The sequence below is a fragment of the Panthera leo genome, chromosome A1, assembly GCF_018350215.1.
Source record: "Panthera leo isolate Ple1 chromosome A1, P.leo_Ple1_pat1.1, whole genome shotgun sequence".
Lineage (NCBI taxonomy): Eukaryota > Metazoa > Chordata > Mammalia > Carnivora > Felidae > Panthera > Panthera leo.
Window position 1 is genome coordinate 178,780,009 of NC_056679.1, and position 20,487 is coordinate 178,800,495.

At 41.5% G+C, this 20,487-nt stretch overlaps 1 protein-coding gene and 1 long non-coding RNA gene across 3 annotated transcripts in view; one reads left to right on the forward strand and one right to left on the reverse strand.

Annotated features, from left to right (window-relative positions):
• LOC122224799 overlaps positions 1–19,420 on the forward strand; it is a 32,010-nt gene extending 12,590 nt beyond the window's left edge. The window contains exons 4-6 of the long non-coding RNA XR_006204941.1: positions 477–585; positions 6,847–7,045; positions 15,617–19,420. This is a non-coding gene — a long non-coding RNA (uncharacterized LOC122224799). The remainder of the gene's footprint in view (positions 1–476; positions 586–6,846; positions 7,046–15,616) is intronic.
• Positions 1–20,487, reverse strand: part of DOCK2 (dedicator of cytokinesis 2) — a 413,468-nt gene that overhangs the window by 71,919 nt on the left and 321,062 nt on the right. For both annotated transcript variants that reach the window (XM_042947072.1, XM_042947066.1), the window contains exons 29-30: positions 19,429–19,523; positions 8,849–8,927 (exon numbers count right to left, since the gene is read on the reverse strand). In XM_042947072.1, the coding sequence (XP_042803006.1) occupies positions 8,849–8,927; positions 19,429–19,523 (174 nt within the window). The remainder of the gene's footprint in view (positions 1–8,848; positions 8,928–19,428; positions 19,524–20,487) is intronic.

Genomic DNA, 20,487 nt, shown 5'->3' on the forward strand with positions numbered 1-20,487 from the left:
GATAACATCATTACTGCTGCCCAGAGTGTTGCTTTCAAATGGGCTTATGCTTCCAGTTTCAGAAAGAAGAAAACAAGTATTTCATTTTTACCATGGGCCAGGCACTTTCCCATACACCCCTCCTTTTATCTCTTAAAACCTGGTAGCTATCATTAGTCCCCTTTTACAGATGAAGATAATGCGGCTTGGAGGGGTTAGGTATTTTTCCAAAGGTCACTCAGTTTGTTATATATACAGTAGATCTGGAATTTGAACTCAGGCCTTCTGATCAAAGTTGAGGACTCTTTCTACACACCATGGTCAGTCTTTGCCTGAAGATGCATTAATACATTTTTTTATTGAACACCTTCTACACGCTAGGCATTGTCGTCATGTGGGCATAGGGAGTGCACATACACAGACAGCAGTCCCTACCCCCGTGGGGCTCACATTCTGTGGGCAGAAAAAGTTTTTCTTTTTTGAAATTTATCTCCCAGGGTCCGAAAGACCAAGCCGCTCCTGGAGTACAAAGAAGCAAACTACTGGCTTGTGGAGTCCATCAAGTCAACTCTCCACACAGAGACCAGAGGATCTTCTTAAAACAAGGTGGGTTTGAAAAAAAAAAAAAAAAAAAAAACAAAGGTGGGTTCTATCACTCCCTACCTCAACATCCTTCAAAGGCTTCCCATAAGAATCACATCTCAAGCTCTCCTGTTTCCGTAGTAACACTGCTTATCCAAACACACTATACAGGTCAGTTCTCCTGGCCACTCTGGCTGTCCTTCCTCCTGGTGCCCCCATGACTTGCAGGTTCTGAAAATGTGTTGCTTTGGTCTGCCTAAGCACAGCTAATACCTCCCCCCATTTAAGATCAGATGGAACAACAATCCAAGGAAACAGAAAACCCGGTCAAAGGGCATGGTAAGTGTTATTTTGAAGGTGATAAATTCCTGATTTCAGGAAAATTCCGTAAGAATAATTAGGGCACAATAAGAACAAAGATAGGACAAAGTAAGTTGCATTGCTATTACTTTCAAAAACCATTCCAGAAGTGTCCCCTCAACACATCTGAGAACACACAGACATGTCAAATCTAGAGCCTCTTGCTAGCCTCTGTCCTGACTTAGTCCTTCAAAAATGTTTTCTCTGCCACCCCATTCCTGTTATATATAATCCATATATCATAACATTCACTTTTTAGAGTATAGAATTCAATAGTTTTCAGTATATGCACAAAAGGTAATACAACCATCCCCACTATTAGCAGTCATTCCCCATTCTTGTCTCCCCCTTAGCCCCTGGAAATCACTAATCTACTTTCTGTCCCTGTGGATTTGCTCAATCTGACATTTCATAGAAAGGGAATAATAAAATATGTAACCTTTCATGTCTGGCTTCTTTCACTAAGCATAATGTTTTTCAAGGTTCATCTGTGCTGTCACATGTATCAGTACTTCACTTATTTTTATTGCTGAATACTAATTTATCATATGGATATACCACATTTTACTTACCCATTCATCCATTGACTGACATTTGTGTTGTTGCCACATTTTGGCTATTATGAATAATGTATCTATGAATTTCTACATACAAGTGTTTGCGTGGATGTATGTTTTCAATTCTGATGTGTACATGCTTAGAAATGAACCTGATTTTCCTTTGTCTTCCCTCCTTGAAGATCTTTGTGAGTTATGAGATCATAGATCTTATGCCTCTTTTTTCTTAGTAGATCAGAAATGTGCCCCTAAGTATCTCATCCACAGGCCCAGCCCAGTTTTGCCCAGAGAGCTATGTGGAACCAATTTTGGAACTGAGGGAAGTCTGTCATGGTGAGTGGCTCTATACAATAACCTGAGAGGTGAGCAGTGGCCAAAGCAGACACTTCTGGGTGCTCATAATGCCTCTGCTCTGGACCTTCCTTGTCTTTTGCTCTTAAGGAACCAGGACAAAAGGCAATAACATGGCTTTTCAGGCCTCATTCAATTTCCAGTGTTTTCTCCCTCAATAAAGTGCCTATTCCGAAGGGGCTGATCTGCTCAGACTCCATAGACACAACATGAGCATCTTGGCCTCCTTGGCTTGGCTCACCTATTACACCTAAGTTCTATTCTTTCATCAAAGCCCCGTTCAAGACCCACTTCTTTCACAAAGCCTTCTCAGATGGCACATCAGGTCTGCTCAACCCTTCTGAATTTGAGTAGCTCTTAGTATGTGCAACCACAGATTTGGGTCTACTGTTCTACACCTACCCTTGTGCTCTACTCACATTCCATGACAATATCATCCAGTGGAAGTGAAGAAAATACAAGCATCAGTGTCTTATGGACTACCATATGAATACCAGTTGTATCTCTTACTAGCTGGGTTGCCTTTAGCTACTTATTTGACTTCTGAACCTCATTTTCCTTACCTGTAAAATGGAAGAAAATAATGGTAACTACCAGAATGGATTGTTGTTAAGTGCTAGGTATCAACTGATGAATGGATAAAGAAATTGTGGTTTATATACACAATGGAATACTACTTGGCAATGAGAAAGAATGAAATATGGCCTTTTGTAGCAACGTGGATGGAACTGGAGAGTGTTATGCTAAGTGAAATAAGTCATACAGAGAAAGACAGATACCATATGTTTTCACTCTTATGTGGATCCTGAGAAACTGAACAGAAGACCATGGGGGAGGGGAAGGGGAAAAAAAAAGGTTAGAGAGGGAGGGAGCCAAACCATAAGAAACTCTTAAAAACTGAGAACAAACTGAGGGTTGATGGGGGGTGGGAGGGTGGGGAGGGTGGGTGATGGGTATTGAGGAGGGCACCTGTTGGGATGAGCACTGGGTGTTGTATGGAAACCAATTTGACAATAAATTTCATAATAAGTAAAATAAAATAAAATAAAATAAAATAAAATAAAATAAAATAAAATAAAATAAAACGCACATGAAATCATCCACCACAGGCTTGGCACATGTCAAGTGCTCAGTAAATGGAATGGTGGCATTGTCCATGGTGCTAGTCATAGATTATCTGTCTGTCCTGTCTTTCCAAATGTAAGCTCCACAAGCACCAAGGATCTTGTCTTCTACTTATGTGTATCCCTAATGCCATATTCAGCACAATGGCTTAAATGTAGCTGGGTGCTAGAAAATATTTATTTATTGATCACCATATTGTTAGAAAAATTCCCCCATTGTTTCAAAAGGTTCTAGATTTGTCTTTCCTCCCTGCTCCAAACTGCCTGGTGGCATGTCTATTAAGTACCCAGCTCAGCTGGCTCAGGCAAGCCACAGAGGCTTTAGTCAAACATATGGATCTTTCTTCCCTGGGGGAAGAGTTGAGGTGGCTTCTGATTGGAAATTTAATATTTTGAAATAATAGGACAATAGAAAGTTAGAACTAGAATAAATTTAAGGGTCATTTGGTTGAACTCCCTTATTTCACAGATGTAAATAAACAGTGAGATCCACATAAATGACCACCCAAAGTCATACTGCTAGCGGGTATAACTAGAATTTAGCTACTTTCAATTAACTCTCAAAAAATTATAAGTGTAATATACACATGGCAAAAAAATGGTATAAAAGATTAAATGATAAAAAGTAATTTTCCATACTACTTGGACCCTAGTCTAATTCCTCAGAAGAAAAAAAATTTAACACTTTCCTGGATATCCTAAAAATTTTTTTATGTATAAACAAACATGTATAGACATTTTTTTTTAAAAGTAGTCTGCTGTACTTTGCTTTTTTCTCTCATCAATATTTCTTGCCTATGTTTCCACATTAGCCTGTACAGATCTACTTCTGTCTCTTTTATTGCTGTATGGTATTCTTCTATAAGTATATACTTTAATTTTAACCAATTACCTGTTTATAGGCATTCAGATTAACTCCAACTTTGTTTTCTTTAGCAGCAGTGCTGTAATCAACATTTTGTTTATACATCTTTATGCATGAGAGACTATAATGTAGTAAACATTCTGAGATCTGGAACTGTTAAGAGACAAGGTCTACATAGATTTTGTTGTTTGTTGTCTTTGTTGTTTGTTTTAATAGACACTGTAAGATTGCCTTCCAGGGTTCCACTCCAGTTATCAGCTCCATTTTCATGGGCAAGTTCCCCTACCTCTCTGAGGCTCAGTTTCCTCATCTGGAAAGATGAAGCTAATAGTATGTAAAGGGAGGTAATTATAAGGGCCAAATGAGGAAATCACCGCCTAGAAAACTCCTACTTCATCTTGCAATCCCAGTTCAAAAATCACTTCCTAAGTGGGCATTGGTCATATAATGGTGAGCATAGCTGCCTTCCAAATATCACTTCCTGGGGAAGCCTTCCCAATGTGCCCTGTCTAAAGCAGATCCACCCATTCACCTTCATTACACCCTGTTCACAGGATTTTTGACATGTTTTAAGTTGAACTTATTTATTTCCTGTCTCTTCTAATGGATGTGAGCATCCTGCAGGCAAGAACCCCCTCTTTTTATTCACTGTTGAATATCCAATATCCAGTGTTGTGTCTAACCCAGCACATGCTCAGGAAATATTTGTTGAGCAAGTTCATTAATGAGCCCAGCACTCCCTGTGCATTCTTGTTAATTTGGGAATTTGGGAGTGATTTGGGGAGTAAAAGCCTCCAATCATGGATTCAGGTTAGGAACATCATGTCAGAGGTAGTCTAGAGTCCTCAAGCTGAAGCAGGTATGGCCAAAGAAGCTATCCCCAAGCATGCGACCATCTTTTGGTGTGGGGAAGTTGTCCCACCAGGATCTTCCCTGGGTGAGAAGTACTCTGGGGGGATACAGTGGGCCTCTTCAAGCCTTCAATGGGTGCTCTCCATGTGTGTGTATACTCTCTCACACTTTTTTTTTTTTTTGCCATTACTAGTTACATTGCCTTTATAAAGACCAAGCCTGCTTTTAGTCCTTCACTAATGACTGGAAGTATCCTTTTCATTTCATAGGGTCTACAGTACAGGTTCAAAAATGATCCCAAGGTGATCTGGTGCCCAGAAGCTGATCCAGAAATGCCTCAAGGCCAAGGCTGGAATTACCAAATGCAGAGCCAATTACAGTTTCCCAAGTAGAGAGAATGTTCTTAGTAGTAATCAGACAGCTGCCTAAGAGAGAAACAATCTTCCTAGGGCCAAAGAGCACATCTGAAGTGTAGCCACGGATTCCTGGCCAATCAGAGTACCCAATATGGAGAATCTAATCCCACAGCCAATCATTGTAGAGCTCTCTATCCCAGATTCCAGCAAGAGCTAACTAGGGCAGACAGTGTTTCTGAAGCTAAATAGAGCTGTCTCCTAGATTTGAAAGGCACTCTGTTTTTAAGAGACAGTGCAGAAGAGTGGAAAGGGCCTGGGACTTGCACACAGGACTGGAATTGAATTCCAGCAGCTCCTGCTTAGCGGCTAGATGACCTTTAACAGAAAAGTCAACCACTTCTCTGAAGCTCAGTATATTCATCAGTAAACTGGGTATATCCCAACCTAACAGGGTTATGGTGAGGATGAAAATGCCCTAAGTAGATGCTTAATAAAAGTTAGTCATCTTTGGGGCACCTGTGTGGCTCAGTCAGTTAAGCATCCAACTCTTGACTTCAGGCCATGGTCTCACGATTTGTGGGATTGAGCCCCTCGTTGGGCTCTGTGCTGGTGGTGAAGCCTGCTTGGGATTCTTTCTCTCCCTCTCTCTCTGCCTCTCTTGCACATTTTCTCTCTCTCCCTCTCTCTCAAAAATAAATATACAAACTAAAAAAAAAAAGTTAGTCATCTTTAAAAGCTTGGATGCTAGAAGATGGATTTACAGCGTACTATATGACTCTAAGATCCTTGAGGGCAGAGCAGTGCTCTGCTCTGCTTCTGAGTTCCTCATAATGTGTTGCAGTAGTCCTGGACCCATGAGAATTGCTCTTAAACAGAATTCCTTGCGGAGTTGAATTTGAAATCCTCCCTTGGTCTTCCCTGACCATTCAAATGCATGTAAATGCCAAGGCCCAGCCTCCTGAACGGGGCTTGGGAATGCAAACTATTTTAGCCTCAGGCAGAAAACATAATTTCTATAATTCCCAGGTCTTGTCACCCACAGAGTGGCACCCACAGAGCTTCTTGCTTTTTGCCCTTGTATCATAAAACCGCAGTTCCAGAAAAGATATTAGAGATAATCTCATTGCACCTACCCCTCCTCTGGACAGTGGCTGCCAAGGCCAGCAGCGCTTAGTGATGGATGCTGTTCCTGCTGATATTAAATGCATAATTAATGAAACCATAAGAAGGAAACAAGGCATGTTCCAGGCAGGGTACAGAGAACAAATCCATTCTCACACGGGGTGAGGAGAAGGTAGGAGAACAAAGATAAGGTTGAAAAATGATCCTGTTCTTGAATACTTTTTAACAAATATCTATGGAAGTCTCATTAGGAAAAGAGACTTATTTCATTCTGTAATGTTGGCCATTTTTCTGTTTTATGAAACCCTGTGGGTATGACAGCCCTAGGCAATGTGTGGGACTGGAAAGATGCCTTCCCACTATCCTGTTTACCAAGGACTGACATTGAGTTCCTAGATTTGACATATTTTAGGACCATCATGTCAAAATGATGACCATTATTATAATAAGGTAACATTTTATTAAATTGCTACCATGTTCCTGGTACTGTTCTAAGTGCTTTACATGAATTAGTTCACTTAATCCCCTCAAAAATCCAATGAAGCAGCTATTATTAGTATTTTAAGTTGATATTGAAGAGACTGAGGCACAGAGGAGTAAAGTAATTTGCCTAAAGTCACACAGCTCGTAAGCTCAAACCTTCTATGTATGAAATCCCCACTTCTCTGGGCATCTCTCAGATGCAGATTCTTTTTCAGGAAAACAGGATAAAACCTAAAATAATGGCATGAGGGACAGGAGCTGCACTTCTCTTGGAAAGTATCCCCTAAGGCCATGGAGGAGAGCCAGAGTCGGGGAAACCAGGTCTGAGGCTGTCATTGCCACCACCCACGGAAAGAGATGGACGGACTAGCTGGCAGTTCTATGGCCTAAACACTGCCTCACTGCTGGCCTTAGGTATGTTACTCCAAGCTGCCCCTCCAAAAAAGCAATGACCTTATTAGCTTCCTGCAACACACTTGTACCTGAAGCCTGCAGGCATCTGGTTCACATTTGGAAGGGAATCAAACACTTCTTCTGATTCAAAACAGCCAAAGTGACATGTTTTGTTTCCATGTCAGAGATTTATAACTCTCAGCCAGAACCTCTCCATGAACCCAGTGCGGGGGTGACTCCCTATCTAGCACATGACTGTGGTGATCTGCAGCTGTGATGTCAGCCACTGCTGTGCTTTGGGCCCAACTCCTCGCTGACATGCTGTGACACTTCAGGCTATCTGCTTATCACCTCTGAGTCTCAGTTCCCACATCCTTCCAGCAGAAAAAGTACTAGTAAGAGTAACTAGCTTGTAGTGTAGTGGTAAGGGCTGAGAAAGATAATGCCCATAGAATGCTTCCCATGAGATCTGCACATGTAAGCCATCAGAAAATGGCAGCTACTCTTTTTATCATCATTATCATAATAGCTCAGTTGCCTAATTTGAATGCAAGGTAGTGGGAGAGAATCTTATTCAAAGATAATGTTTATTAAATACTTATAGGATAATGCTTTCCAACAGAGTGGACCTCGTAGCCCTCCACCCAGGCATCATCTCCCCAAGGAGGCCTACTATGCATTGGGCACAGAGCTTAGAGTCTGTGAGTATAAGGTCTTTATACTCATGAAACTTACACTTTACTGGAGAAAAGAGAAAAAAAAAGTGCATGTAGACAAATAAGAAAGATAATTTCAAATAACATTTAGTGGTATGAAGAGACTACAACAGGCTAAGTGGTAATACATAAAAACCATGGGATCAGCGGGGAACCCTCAAAGGGGCTCAGTCAGGGGAGAAAGCATTTGAATGGAGACTGGTGAAACCTTACAGTGAATTCTCCCAGCAAGCCCCCTGAAACATTCCAATTCTGCAAAAACCCTATGAAACAGAAAGAGTAGGTATTATGAGCTTTTTACAGATGAGCCAACTGAGGCATGGAGACAGCCCAGGCCTTGTCTGAAGCTGCACATCTAGTCATACGCCAAAGCCCAGCTAAGAAATGAACACCCTAGATGAGCAGGCAGATAATACCATTGCCTCAGCTCACCGGCTACTTGCTAAACTTGCACTGCAAGAGATCCTGGGGGTCAGGAATTTCCCCAGAGGAGGGATCCCTTTTCAGGGACCTTCTCTCTCACATCTCCAGCCAGAGGTAGCAATCTGGACTTTTCCCCAAGGCTTTGAGGAATTGTCTCTTCTTGCCTACGCCTTGAGCAGATGTGGCACTCTGCTTGCCCCAGGGATGTGTTTTGAGACCCTCACATCTCACAGAGGCCCCAGGGATTGTCTGAACCCAAAAAGTGACTTCTGAAGGAATCATGAAATGTACTGTGAGCTTTGTGAGCTTTATTTTTCAGTGTGAGTGGCTGCTTTTCTAGGCTCTGGTGAATAGAAAACTACAAGAATGTGATACATTTCTAAAAGGTGGTACCCACTCTGACAATGGATGAACACAAATCTCCTCTTTAGCATAAGATACATTATACAGTCACATTTGCATATGCTGCTCAGTTAATGACTATTTAATCAAGGGCCTGGTTCTAAACCCTCAGCTTCAATCAAGGGCCGGGTTCCCTCCTTGCCCACACCCATCTGTGGAAACCCCCAGAGGCACTGGCATGCCTTATGTGTGCTTCGAGATGTGTTTGATGTAGCAATCAGCCCAAGATGCTAGAGCCGCCTTGCCAGGGCACCCCAAGCACACCATGGTACCTCACACTCACCTGGAACTCAAAGTTTGTGTGTTCCAGGAACTTCTGATTCATGGTTTCTGCAAACTTGTTGATCGCTCTCAGGAAGACCCTGGAAGAGGGGAGAAGGTCACTAGGCCATCTCAGCATGCCAGGTCAAGCATCCCTCCCCATCTTCCAGACCAAAGTTCCCTCAGGGAGGGGCTCAAAGACCCAAAGAAGAGGTCAGCTGACCCACCTGCTCATACAGTAGACCTGGGGCCATGTTTGCTCTGCAAGAACTTAAGAACTAACCATTTGACTTCCCTAGAAAATGTGCATTATCTTTTGTTTAAACTATTACAAGCTTATGACAGAAAATTTATGCTATCCAGAAAGACAGAAATTGCCTCCTCCACAACAAACAAGCAAACAAAAAAAACCACCAAATTTTATCACCTAGAGAAAATCATCCTTGAGATTCTGATAAACGTTATGTTCAAAGGTCTCCCTAGATGTATACACATGAGTGGTATTTGAAAGATATCATTTTGATAAATAGGGCTAAACGGCAAATGCTGTTTCACAGCCTGTCTTTTTTACTCAGCAATAAATAGTGTGTTCCTTTCGTGCCAATGAATGCAGATATACATCATGCCTTTTAATCACTGAAGAGCATGCCATTGTATGGATGTGTCATGGTTTATGTAATCAGTCATTTAGTGATGATCCTAGATGCTCAGCTCTTACAGTGTTTCAGTGATCGCTCTTTATGTATGTCTTGCACCTCCTATATATACCTCTTTTCCAGTCTTCTTCTTGAAGTGGTAATACTTAGCAAATGTTATGCACATTTAACATTTTGGTACCTGTTGTCAAATTGTGTTTCTCCTTAAATGTCTTCCCATCCATCTCTTCCTTCCCTTCCTCCTACCAAGCCCCACTGACTGGTCTTTCAGCCTCCCATCTCTTGCCTCTTCAATATCAAGAATACTTTGCCCAATGGACAGCTCCAGTCATGTTAATCACCCATTTCAGTGACTGTCCACTGTCCACAAGATAAGCCCAAACTCTTTCTCTTGACAGTCAATGGCCTTCATGACTGGACCCCATCCTTTCTGGACTAATTTCTCACTGCTATTCTGTGCTTTTTCTTGTTTTCTGATACAAAGCTGCATTCCTCCTTTGTATAGACTACCTCTCTTCTTTTAAATCTCTTTAGAGCAGGGTCTGCTGCATCTTTGTGTCCCCCAAAGGACGGTCATTGCAATTTCTTTTCTCAGAATTCATCATGGTCTAGGATGACTTATTTGTGTGACTCAATAATGCCTATCTGCTCCACTAGACTGTACTTTCCTTGAAATCAGAGACTCCCTCTGTGATCTCATCTACTCTCCAACCTACTTGCCTTTGGCTCCCAAACTTACATCTTCCTCCATGGTCTCTCCCTTGAGCTCCAGCTTGCAACCCAGCTCCTTACTCCATACCCTCACATGGATGACTAATAGGCATCTCAAACATAATGTCAAAATTTCAACTCCTATTACCTGTAGTCTTCCCATCTAAGTTAAGAGTAACTCCATTCTTCCAATTGCTCAGTGGGGGAAAAAAAACCTGGAAGCATCTTTGATTTTTTTCTCTTTCTCTCATATCCTATACCTGGCCTGTCAGCAAAACCTCTTAGTGTTACTTTCAAAATCATTCATAATTTGACTTCTTTTCATCACCCCATTGCCAGTGACCTCAACCAAACCACCATCATTTCTCTCCTAGATTTCTGCAATAGCCTCCAAACTGCCACATGCCAAACTGTGATCTAGTCTCCACTGTGCATGTGTTTTTGTAAAATCTTCAAGGAGAGTGGACAGACCTTACCTGTACCACTGTCTAAAATTTTTGATTAACAGTGAATAATCAATAACTACTTATCCATTGAATGTCTGGTCCAGGGAAAATGCCTATTTGGCTTACCTGAGACTCAATAGGATGCCAGTAAAGAAAGTATTAATTAGAAGGTTATTGCTTTGGGTAATGATTTTTGCTTAGGAAGCTCTGAGAGGCTGTATAAAGCATACCTGCACATCAGAGGTATCCCCTCCCAGGGATGAGGAACCTGGGCTATTTATTTACTAATGCCAGCCCCTCACAAGGTGAAAATTACTCCTGAGGACATTAAGTCCCTAGCACTTCTGGCTTGCCTTGCAGATGGACTGATCTCTCTCTTGCAGCCAGAGAAAGTCCAGAGAATGAAAGAAGTAGGAAGCTCTCAGGATGTGTGGTGACTGTCCACCAAAGCTGCAGGTATACTCTGGATGGGCCAAGAGTGTGGGCAGGGCAATTATAGCATGTGCTACATTGGGCATTCCTTGTAAAGAACCTGAGCCAGGTGTTCATCAAGCACTTAAATGTTTGTTGAACAAAGAAGACAGTGCATCCTGGTATCAGGATCCCAAGATTCGTATACCCCCCCCCCCCCACACACACACATACACGCACAGCTGGATGTGGTTTCTGGCTTTGCCACTTGCCAGCTGTGTGGATTTGGGACATCTGTTAATATCACTTTGACATCTCAGCTTCCATGCTTGTGAAATACCAGCAATGTAACCGCTTTCACAGGGTTGCTGCAGGCTTCAATGGCAAAAACATGGCAAGGGTGGAGCATGGTGCCTGACGCCACGGTAACGACAGTAAGAGAGCAGCCGTGGCCACTTCAGACCCTTTCCATGGCTTCGTTCTTCTTCTGAGGTCAGGGACTGACAGCAAAATGGGCAGACAGGACAAGTTGCAACCAGTAACCAGTTCTGAGGTAGGTAGGATCACACAAAGGCAAAACAATGAAAGTTTCACAAAATCCTCCCCATAACAGGATGTCAGAAAGTGAGATTTCTTTGGTTTTGCTCTTCTGTCATTTGCTAATATGCCTTTGAAAAATATCTATATTTTCTCCTTTAAGATTAGTATCTGATTCCCCAGAGGGAAATGCATTGAGTGGCTGTCATGTTATAAACTTCTTGGAATCTGTAATGTGATCCCAAAATGAGGGGTTTTACAAATTCTCAGAAGCAACAAAGCTATTAGTAGTAGTCAGTAATAGTTATTATTCTGATTGTCAGCCTAACTCTGTCTCTGGTTCTCAAAGGCCAGTTGAATGACCAGGAATTGATCAACACTCTGTGTTAATGGTGGATACTGATAGCAGATAAGGGCTGGGGGCAGTAAGTCAAGGTTCTTCCCTCTCTCTGGATTCTTCCACAGCTACCCACTGGGAATCATAATATCACTTAACTTTGGTTTCTCATGTATGGGTTTGGAAAAGTTATGTCTTTTGGTTTCTCTTTAAAAATAACTATACTTAAATCCTAAGCACTAATATGGTGAAGTAGATTGGAATTAAAACATACTCAACTATCTCTGTTACTCTCAACAATGAACTTGAATTGTTGAAAACAAAGTTCATGATCAAATCTCAACCTAACACTTCCTGCAACTCATTTGCAATGCTTAGCAGGATCTATAAAATCAATAATAATCAGAGCCACAGTTACCAGTAATGGGCAGGGCTCTCTGCTAAGTACTTAGCATGGATTCTTTCTGTGTTTCTGTTTTTCTTTTTTAGTTCTCACATTAATTCTCTCAGTTAGATGTTGTTTCCATTTTAGAGATACGAGTTTAGGTAACTTTCCTAATAACCCAGACAGTACATGTGAAACCAGGATTTAAACAGAGGTACGATGCCTTCACATTCTAGGTATTTAACCACTATGCTATTCTGTCCATAAGAAAACCTCTTAATTCTGTTCAACGGGAGCTATGAGTTCACCTTATTAATAATAGCAACTACAGAAGTACAGGTATTCATGTACCCTGTGCTAAGTACTCTAACAGATACTCTTTCACGTAATTCTACAAACTGAGGTACGAGCCAATGTTACACCCATTTAACAGAAGAAGAAACTGAATATTGGAAAAATAAAATGATCTCCCCACATTCACACAGCACATAAGCAGCAGAGTCCAGACCCAATCTCAGGGTTGTCTCTCTCTAAAGACTTTGCAATTAACCAGAAGGATATACTGGTTCCCTTGAAGGCCAGCCTGCACAGTCTTTTGGCGCTGGGCATGCTCGAACTCGTGCCTGCCATTCTGCCCAAAGTTCCTATATACTTTGTCCCTATCATCCTGCTGCTCTGCCCACAGCTGCCTGGGCACAAGGCCAACGCTTGACTCAGACAGTCTTCCCTGGGTGGCCAGCAGCCCATGGGTGACCTTATGGGTACCCCGTGGGGGCACCCAGGCCTGAAGTGTAGTTAAATCAAATCCTTTTAGGCAGTCCTATAGCATGACAACCAGGGAGAGTGCAGTGACCTACGCCCTGAGTAGAAGCCATGAACAGATGACTCTGAGAGGAAGCAGAAGCTGTAAGAGAGAGAAGTCAGCTGCTGTAAGAAGGAAGAAACTGGCAGAAAGATCCTTGAAGGCACAGTAGGGTCATAATGATGATAGTTAAAATTTAACAAGATATTGCTAAGTGTTCTATATGAATTTTCTCAACCAATTTTCACAATATCACTAGGAAGTAGGTGCTATTGGTTTATTACATAGACTCCAGCATGTGCTGGAGCAAGTTGATCCCGGGTCAGAGTCCCACTCTGGTCCTCTTCCATGCTGTGGCCTGGAGCTAGGTGCTTGACCTCTGGGAATCTCAACTGCCCCTTATGTGAAATAAGCCATGTAAAGGTTAAATAAGATGTAGTGTATAAAGCTGGTGGCCTAATGCCTCAGCACACAGAAGTCCTCAATAAATGTCAGTCACTGTTGTTGTCATTATTGTTAACAGCCTGGTCACCTGGTAGCTCTGTGGCAGGAGTATCCAAGGCTGAAAACATTCTGATGTGACAACCAACCCACACCCAGAGGTTGTGCTGTGGAAATAAAAGGGTATGCCCTTTCTGGTGAAAACACCCAAGGGAGAGAGAGGGCCTCTCTGAATCCCATTTCCCCTTCCCCCTGCAGTCCACAGGATGCAGCTGATTCTACCGGTTAAAACTTGACAATGGAAAATAAAAGAGCTGGAGAAGGGAGCTCTCACTCCTCCCCTTGAGGCAGTGAGAAATCCATTCTCCCAGAGCCTTTAAGCTGCTTCCCTCACAACACACAAAAGCTCCATGCACCCAAGAGGTTAGAGTGAATCGACAGCTTCCAGCTCAGCGTCAAGGAACGGCTCACCCCGCGGTGCCCCTGACACCGCTCATGTAATCTGGGATTCTAGCGAGCGATGCAGTAGGCTCTTGGGATCTAGACTCCTGCAGCCTGCTGAACACCAGGATTAGTTGTGCTGTGCTGGCTAAAGAACCCATGGAGAGGCCTCCTTCTGGGCAATATGCACTGGAGGAGACGAGGTCCATAAAAAGGAGTAGGCACTACAAATTAATGTAGGTAGTAGGAAGGGGAAGTGGCAGTCACTGATTTGTCAGCATCCCGTTGGAGCCACCATATGACTGCTGGGCACTGCCCTACTCAACATCCTACACTTGACTTCTGTGACCCCATTGTGTGCCTCTTATGTGCTTGAGACAATGTTAGACCTTGAAATACGTCACTGATAAAGGTAGACAAGATCTGGTCCAGATTTGCCTTTTCTGTGAAATATTTTGGATATTCCCAAACCATAGGAATGTGACAAGGAAAAAAAAATAGCTAACACTTATGAAATGCTTGCCATGTGCCAAACACTGTTCTAACCACTGTGTGTATATTATTTCATTTCATTTTGGCCCTCACAACTGTGATAGGTACTATTATTAGCCCCATTTTACAGGAGGAAAAACTGAGTCATAGTAATTACATAACTTTGCCCAAGGCCATCTAACTATTAAATGGTAGAGGCAGGATATGGACCCTGGCAGTCGTAAATCCTAACTTGTCTGGGTATTCTTTGTGCTCTGAACTCACTGCAGTGACTGCAGCAATTGGTCATATTTCCATGGGCACATTTACTGTCTCACCAACTAGACCGTAAGCCCCCTGCCTTCTGGGACCATGGCACAGGCCCACTCCCTAGAGCCCTGCATAACCAGGACACTCAATAAATATGTGTTGGTTGATTCCATTTAAGATGCTATAGGGATGTGTACAAACCCCCAAACCCCCTCAAAATGTTGGATTTCCAGCTTGAGGTGCAGATGGAAGGGGAGAAAAGAGGTTCCTAGGTATAATTTTGTTAGTTTACAATATTATGAAGAACTTCATCATTTAAAAATTTACCGTATCACATAAATCAAATCTTTCTGAAAGCTGCATCTTACCAAAAAGAAAAAAAATGTTCTAACAGAAGGCATTTCTTGCAGTAGACATGTCGCTTTGTCTGCATACACAAACAGTACACACAGCTGAGGAGACATTCAACTCTGGAAAACTCCATTCTCTCCAACAAGCAGATAAATAAATTACATATGACTAATACATACACACATAAATCAGAAGTGATAACAGAGAAATTATAAAAACAGGTAAGTTTTGTAATATATAAGTAATAAGGAAGGAAGGAAGGAAGGAAGGAAGGAAGGAAGGAAGGAAGGAAATTGTAAAGTACATACTAACCAGCATAGGAAGTAGAAATGATGTTCCGAAAAATCCTAGTCAGGGCTAAGCAATGCTAATGTTCTGTTTGTCCAATTTACATTGAAATCTTTCACTAACTAGTTGCATGACCTTGGACAAGTTACCTCTTTGGGTCTCTTTCAGTTATCTGAGCCACTACGTATGCAGTGAGCACATCTGTACAATGCACTTCATAAAATGAGCCTCACTATTTTACAGGATGAAGCAGTAAAGATAAAGAACACGGACTCTGATCGCATGGCTTCTTATTAGCAGTGCAACACTGTGTGAGTTACTCGTCTATCCTCATATGTAATATGTGGACTGTAATAGTTTACATCATAAATTTGTTGGTAAGATTAAATAAACTCATACAGATTATAAGATTAAATAAGGTATTCACAGCAGGGGTGGATCTAGGTGCTCAATACATGTTAGCTATCATAACATCACAGCAAATGTAAAAGAGGTGAGAAAATTTCAAGTGCCCCACTGTGGACTGAAGATGAAGGACATCTACTAACTCATCGACATGACTTCAAGGAGAAAAGAGTCATTTTTCTGGTTGACGTAAGGCACATCCTTCTCTAGTCCAAGGCTAAATTTGTTGTCTACACCTGGAGATGGCAATGCTTCTATTCAGTGAGTTTTCTGAGGTCCCACCACTGTGCTGAGGAGTCACTCATTCTATCCTCACAAAAAATACCATGAAATGGAGATTATAATTAATCCCCATTTTACAGATCAGGAAATTGAGAGTCCAAGAGATTAAATGACTTCCCAAGAAATAGAAGTGGCAGAACTAAGAAGTCTGAAACCAGGCTATATTTCTGATTCTTTTTTTTTTTTTTTTAATGTAGAGACTTAAGTACTTAGCTGATCCTTAAGAGATACACATATTTCTCTTCCACTTCCACTTCCATATTTCAATTCCACTTCCTTAGATCCTTTAGAAAATCATATTGTAATTTTCTAAGTTTAAAGAAACCAAGGATTATGGTATCGTCTCTTGGGGCCTGTCCCCAAAAAAGACTAAAGTCCATAGCTCGCTGGCACTGCAGGAGGGGACATTCCTCCAGACTCTTCCACATGCTTCCTCTAAGATGACTGTAGATGATGCAGAAGGAATTGCTGGCCTGGTCAGGGCTCCAGCCTCTCTGGGTTTCCATCATCCTGACCTTGTATAAGTGGTAGATGTCTGTGCATTTACTTGCCTATCTATCATCCATTTCTCCTGCTGGTAATAACACCTAGATGTTTCCTTTGGGTAACTATTCCCCCTACCTCCCCTTTTGCTCCCAGGCTTTGTGGTTTGGGTAGAACTAACCATAGCCTCCCAGTTGCAAGGTGAGTCACATGACCCAAGCTTGATGAAACAGCAAATTTCATTTTCCTGTCCACAGAAGTTTATAAATGGGCATGTAGCCTAAGCCAGAACTCTGAATATTAGCCTGGGGACTCTTGTTATACCTATTGAAGAAGAGGCCTTTTCTTTTTAGTGGGGTTGCTAATTCAAGACATATATCTGGAATTTCTAGAGCCCATTTTCTCCACCACAAAGAGAGTATCTACTTGAGAATGAAGCCAACAGAGAAAAGAGGAAAGATAGAGATACAGATTTCCTACAACACTGTTTGAGCACCTAGATACATCTATGCCTGAAGTCATAACTCTGAGATTTTTCAGTTGTCTGAACTAATAAACTTGACTCTCCTTTTACTTAGGCAAATTTAAACTAGATTTCTTTAAAAATTCTAATCAGTAAGTACTCACTGGATACACAGAGTTCATTATATGTATTTATGAATGTCAGGCTCTGCGGTAGGAGCTGGAAACACAGAGATAAATTAGATATAGTGCTTGCCTTCAAGAAGTCCATTCTTTAGTGACAGAAACAGTCATGTGAAGAGATAATTATAGTACAGTAGAATAAGTGCCATAATATGGGCATGTATAGAAACACAAAGAAAAGAACACATTCTCCTACCATGACAAGAGTTCTAGAAGCATCTACAAAGGAGAGATTATAGTGTCAAGAATTTGAAGGATACTTTCATGCTGAGTTTGGCCTAGAAGGGAGGAAAGCAATAGTTTATGAGAAGTCACCGAAGAATAAAATGGTAGATAACAGTGAATAGTTGAATGTATCTAAAGTAAAGGGTGAGTTGAAGATGACTCATGTGGGTGCTTCATGTATTTTGGCAAAGCCTGAAGACATTATTGACCAGCTGGCAGACAGTAAGAGGGTTCACATACAGCTTAAGAGCTGGCTACTACCACAATATGAGATGACTGAACATTGACATAAGGTACTATCAGCTACATAATTTGTTGAGCTCAGTACACAATGAAAATGTGAATCTCCTTGTTGAAAAATTAGAAAGAACTTCATGATGATAAAGAGAGGGCATTACACCAAGTATGGGGACCCTTATAGTGTAGGGTGGTAAGCAACTGCACAGGTTGCAGACCCAGAAAGCTGGCCCTGACATAGAGGTAGAAATGGACCTGCCTCTGATCTGTGATGTGGCCTGGGTCTAATTCCCACCAACACTTTAATCATTGCAAAGACTGACTCCCATCTGTGCGATGTGAACAGGGAGAATCAGGGCAAAGTTAGCTCAGAACGAGAATTCTGACATTTTATTGCTGGGGTGATTTTCCTCCTCCCAACATAAGCTCTGATGCACAGACATACTTTCTTCTGCCTTGAGAAACCTCTTCTTCCCTTCACCAGCCCTTAAAGCTGGCCCCAAGAGCACTGTGGGTAAGTGTGTCTATCAAGTCACATGGCTAGACACTTAGGCATCCAATTAGTAGAAGAACATCTTTTCAGAGGACAGAAAGGTAAGGGATGAGGGTCACCCGGGACTGGAGTCAGCTATGAGGCATACACGAGATAGAAATTCTCAGACTGTATCCAATGACAAAATTATTAATAAGTAAATGTTTAGAGTCTTTCCTTCTTGCCTCCCATTAAGGAGAATTCTGCATCTGCCTCTTCAACTTCTCTTTTTCTTTCACCCTCTAGGGATATTCCCATTTGCCAGTCAATTCTTGGTTTTGCAATATGGAACAAGGGCAATAGGTAGAGACAGACAACAGTGTAGAGTGAAGGCCTTTCATAGGGAGGATTTAAAATAAATATACAAAGCCAAAGGGAAGTAAGTGAGGAGAAAAAAGGGGAAGGGGCCAAGAGGATCCAATTTTAAAGGGGTTTGTGGATAAGGACTGAGAATAAGATTCTAAGAGAAACTTGAATAAAGCATAGGATGTGAGAGATACTGAGAACCACAGAAATGGAGAAAGGGAATAGCAGAAAGTATTGTTGAGTCTTAGCATTTGAATTTCATTTGGATGAGATGATACTATTTGAGAGATAATTACTTTTCTTTAATGTTGTGCTGGGTTATGTGGGATCTGAATTATACTTGGGTTATACTGGTATCCTATGAGATGTTAATAGAAATTATATACACACACAGAAACATACATATATGAACACCAAACGATTCCACTAACAAATAAATTTGTGAAATTCTGTATCCTAAATCCTCCAGAGAATTCCATGAGCATATTGAAAGCTCTAGGAAGTCCTACAGCACAGAAATCTTTTCAAAGCTATTTAATCCAATGCTTCCTAAATTTATTTTACTCTGTGTCACAAAATATATTTTATTATTTTGAATAAGTGTTAAAATAATATAATTTTAATAAGGCTGACCTTAAGGTCTACTGTCTCGAGAGTTTAGGGAAGACTTCACAAAGCATGTTACTTTAACTGGTATTTGAAGAATGGAGAAGGTGGGGGGTAGCCAGCTCAGTATATAAAAAAGGCATGAGGACTAAAACATTAAAAAAAAAAAAGAAGGTTCAAGATTGGTGTGGAACTCCTTGGGGTTTAAAAGTAGAAAGACTCTGCTACACTTTTTATTTTCACCAGGGAAAAGGTATCCCCACCTTGTCTCTACAAGTGCTCTTTAAAATGATCGCTGGGGTGAGGTAGCTGTTAGGAATGAGTGACAGCTCACCTGTTCTGAACCATACTCATGGCCATCCAATCTACAGGATACACATTTTTCCCAATGAGGTCCTTGAACATGATGAAGGTCTCCATCAAGAAGTCCTGAAATTGTAAAGCGAAACACACCCGTCATCTTGTTTTGTAGGAACTCACTAGAAGTGCCCAGATCTTGTTGGCTGTTTACGTTTTTTCTTTATTATTTTTTGGAGGGTCAGAAAAGGAAAGGGCACAGCCTTTCAAATAAGTCCAAAGAAACCAATAGCGGTGGATTTTTAAGTGGAAGCTTCAAGTTAGTTACCAGGAGACTGTTTCACAAATACAAGTGGAATGTGAATATGGAAAGTGAAAACACTCTCAAAACAAAGCACTAGCAATTCTGTCTTTGGGAAGAAAGAAGTAAATGCATTTATTGATGTTGCAATTTTATAATCATCTTCCCAGATATGTATTTAATACAGAAATACTCTATACTTTGTGAAGGCATCTCAGGTCATTTAGCAAACAATTATAAACACAACCATCTAATTATCAGTAGTATAAACACAGCTCATTCATATGTCACAGATACATCCATGGGCACATTAGAGGAAACAGCCCAGGGACTCTCTTCCTCTCATTTGAAGAGGCTCAGAGTGGATCTCAACACACCCCATCAGATATTGATTGAAGCAGGCCAAGATTCTGCTCCATCTTTGGAGAATACAAACTCAAGACAAGTCCAAATGGCAAAGACCAGGACCACTGTCATGTGGACACTCCTAAGCTTGAGGAAGAAAAGTCATACTGTCTATATGCTTTCAGTAAAATTTAAAATCAGTAGGAAACCCACTCAGAGTTCTTTCCTTAAGCCAGTGGTTTCCAAGTTATTCTAACAGCAGAATTCCAAGTCCAAAGAAAATATTACCCAGAACCTAACATATAAAATAGATAAAAGTAGGGGCGCCTGGGTGGCTCAGTTGGTTAAGTGGCCGACTTCAGCTCAGGTCATGATTTCGCGGTCCATGAGTTCGAGCCCCGCGTCGGGCTCTGTGCTGACAGCTCAGAGCCTGGAGCCCGTTTCAGATTC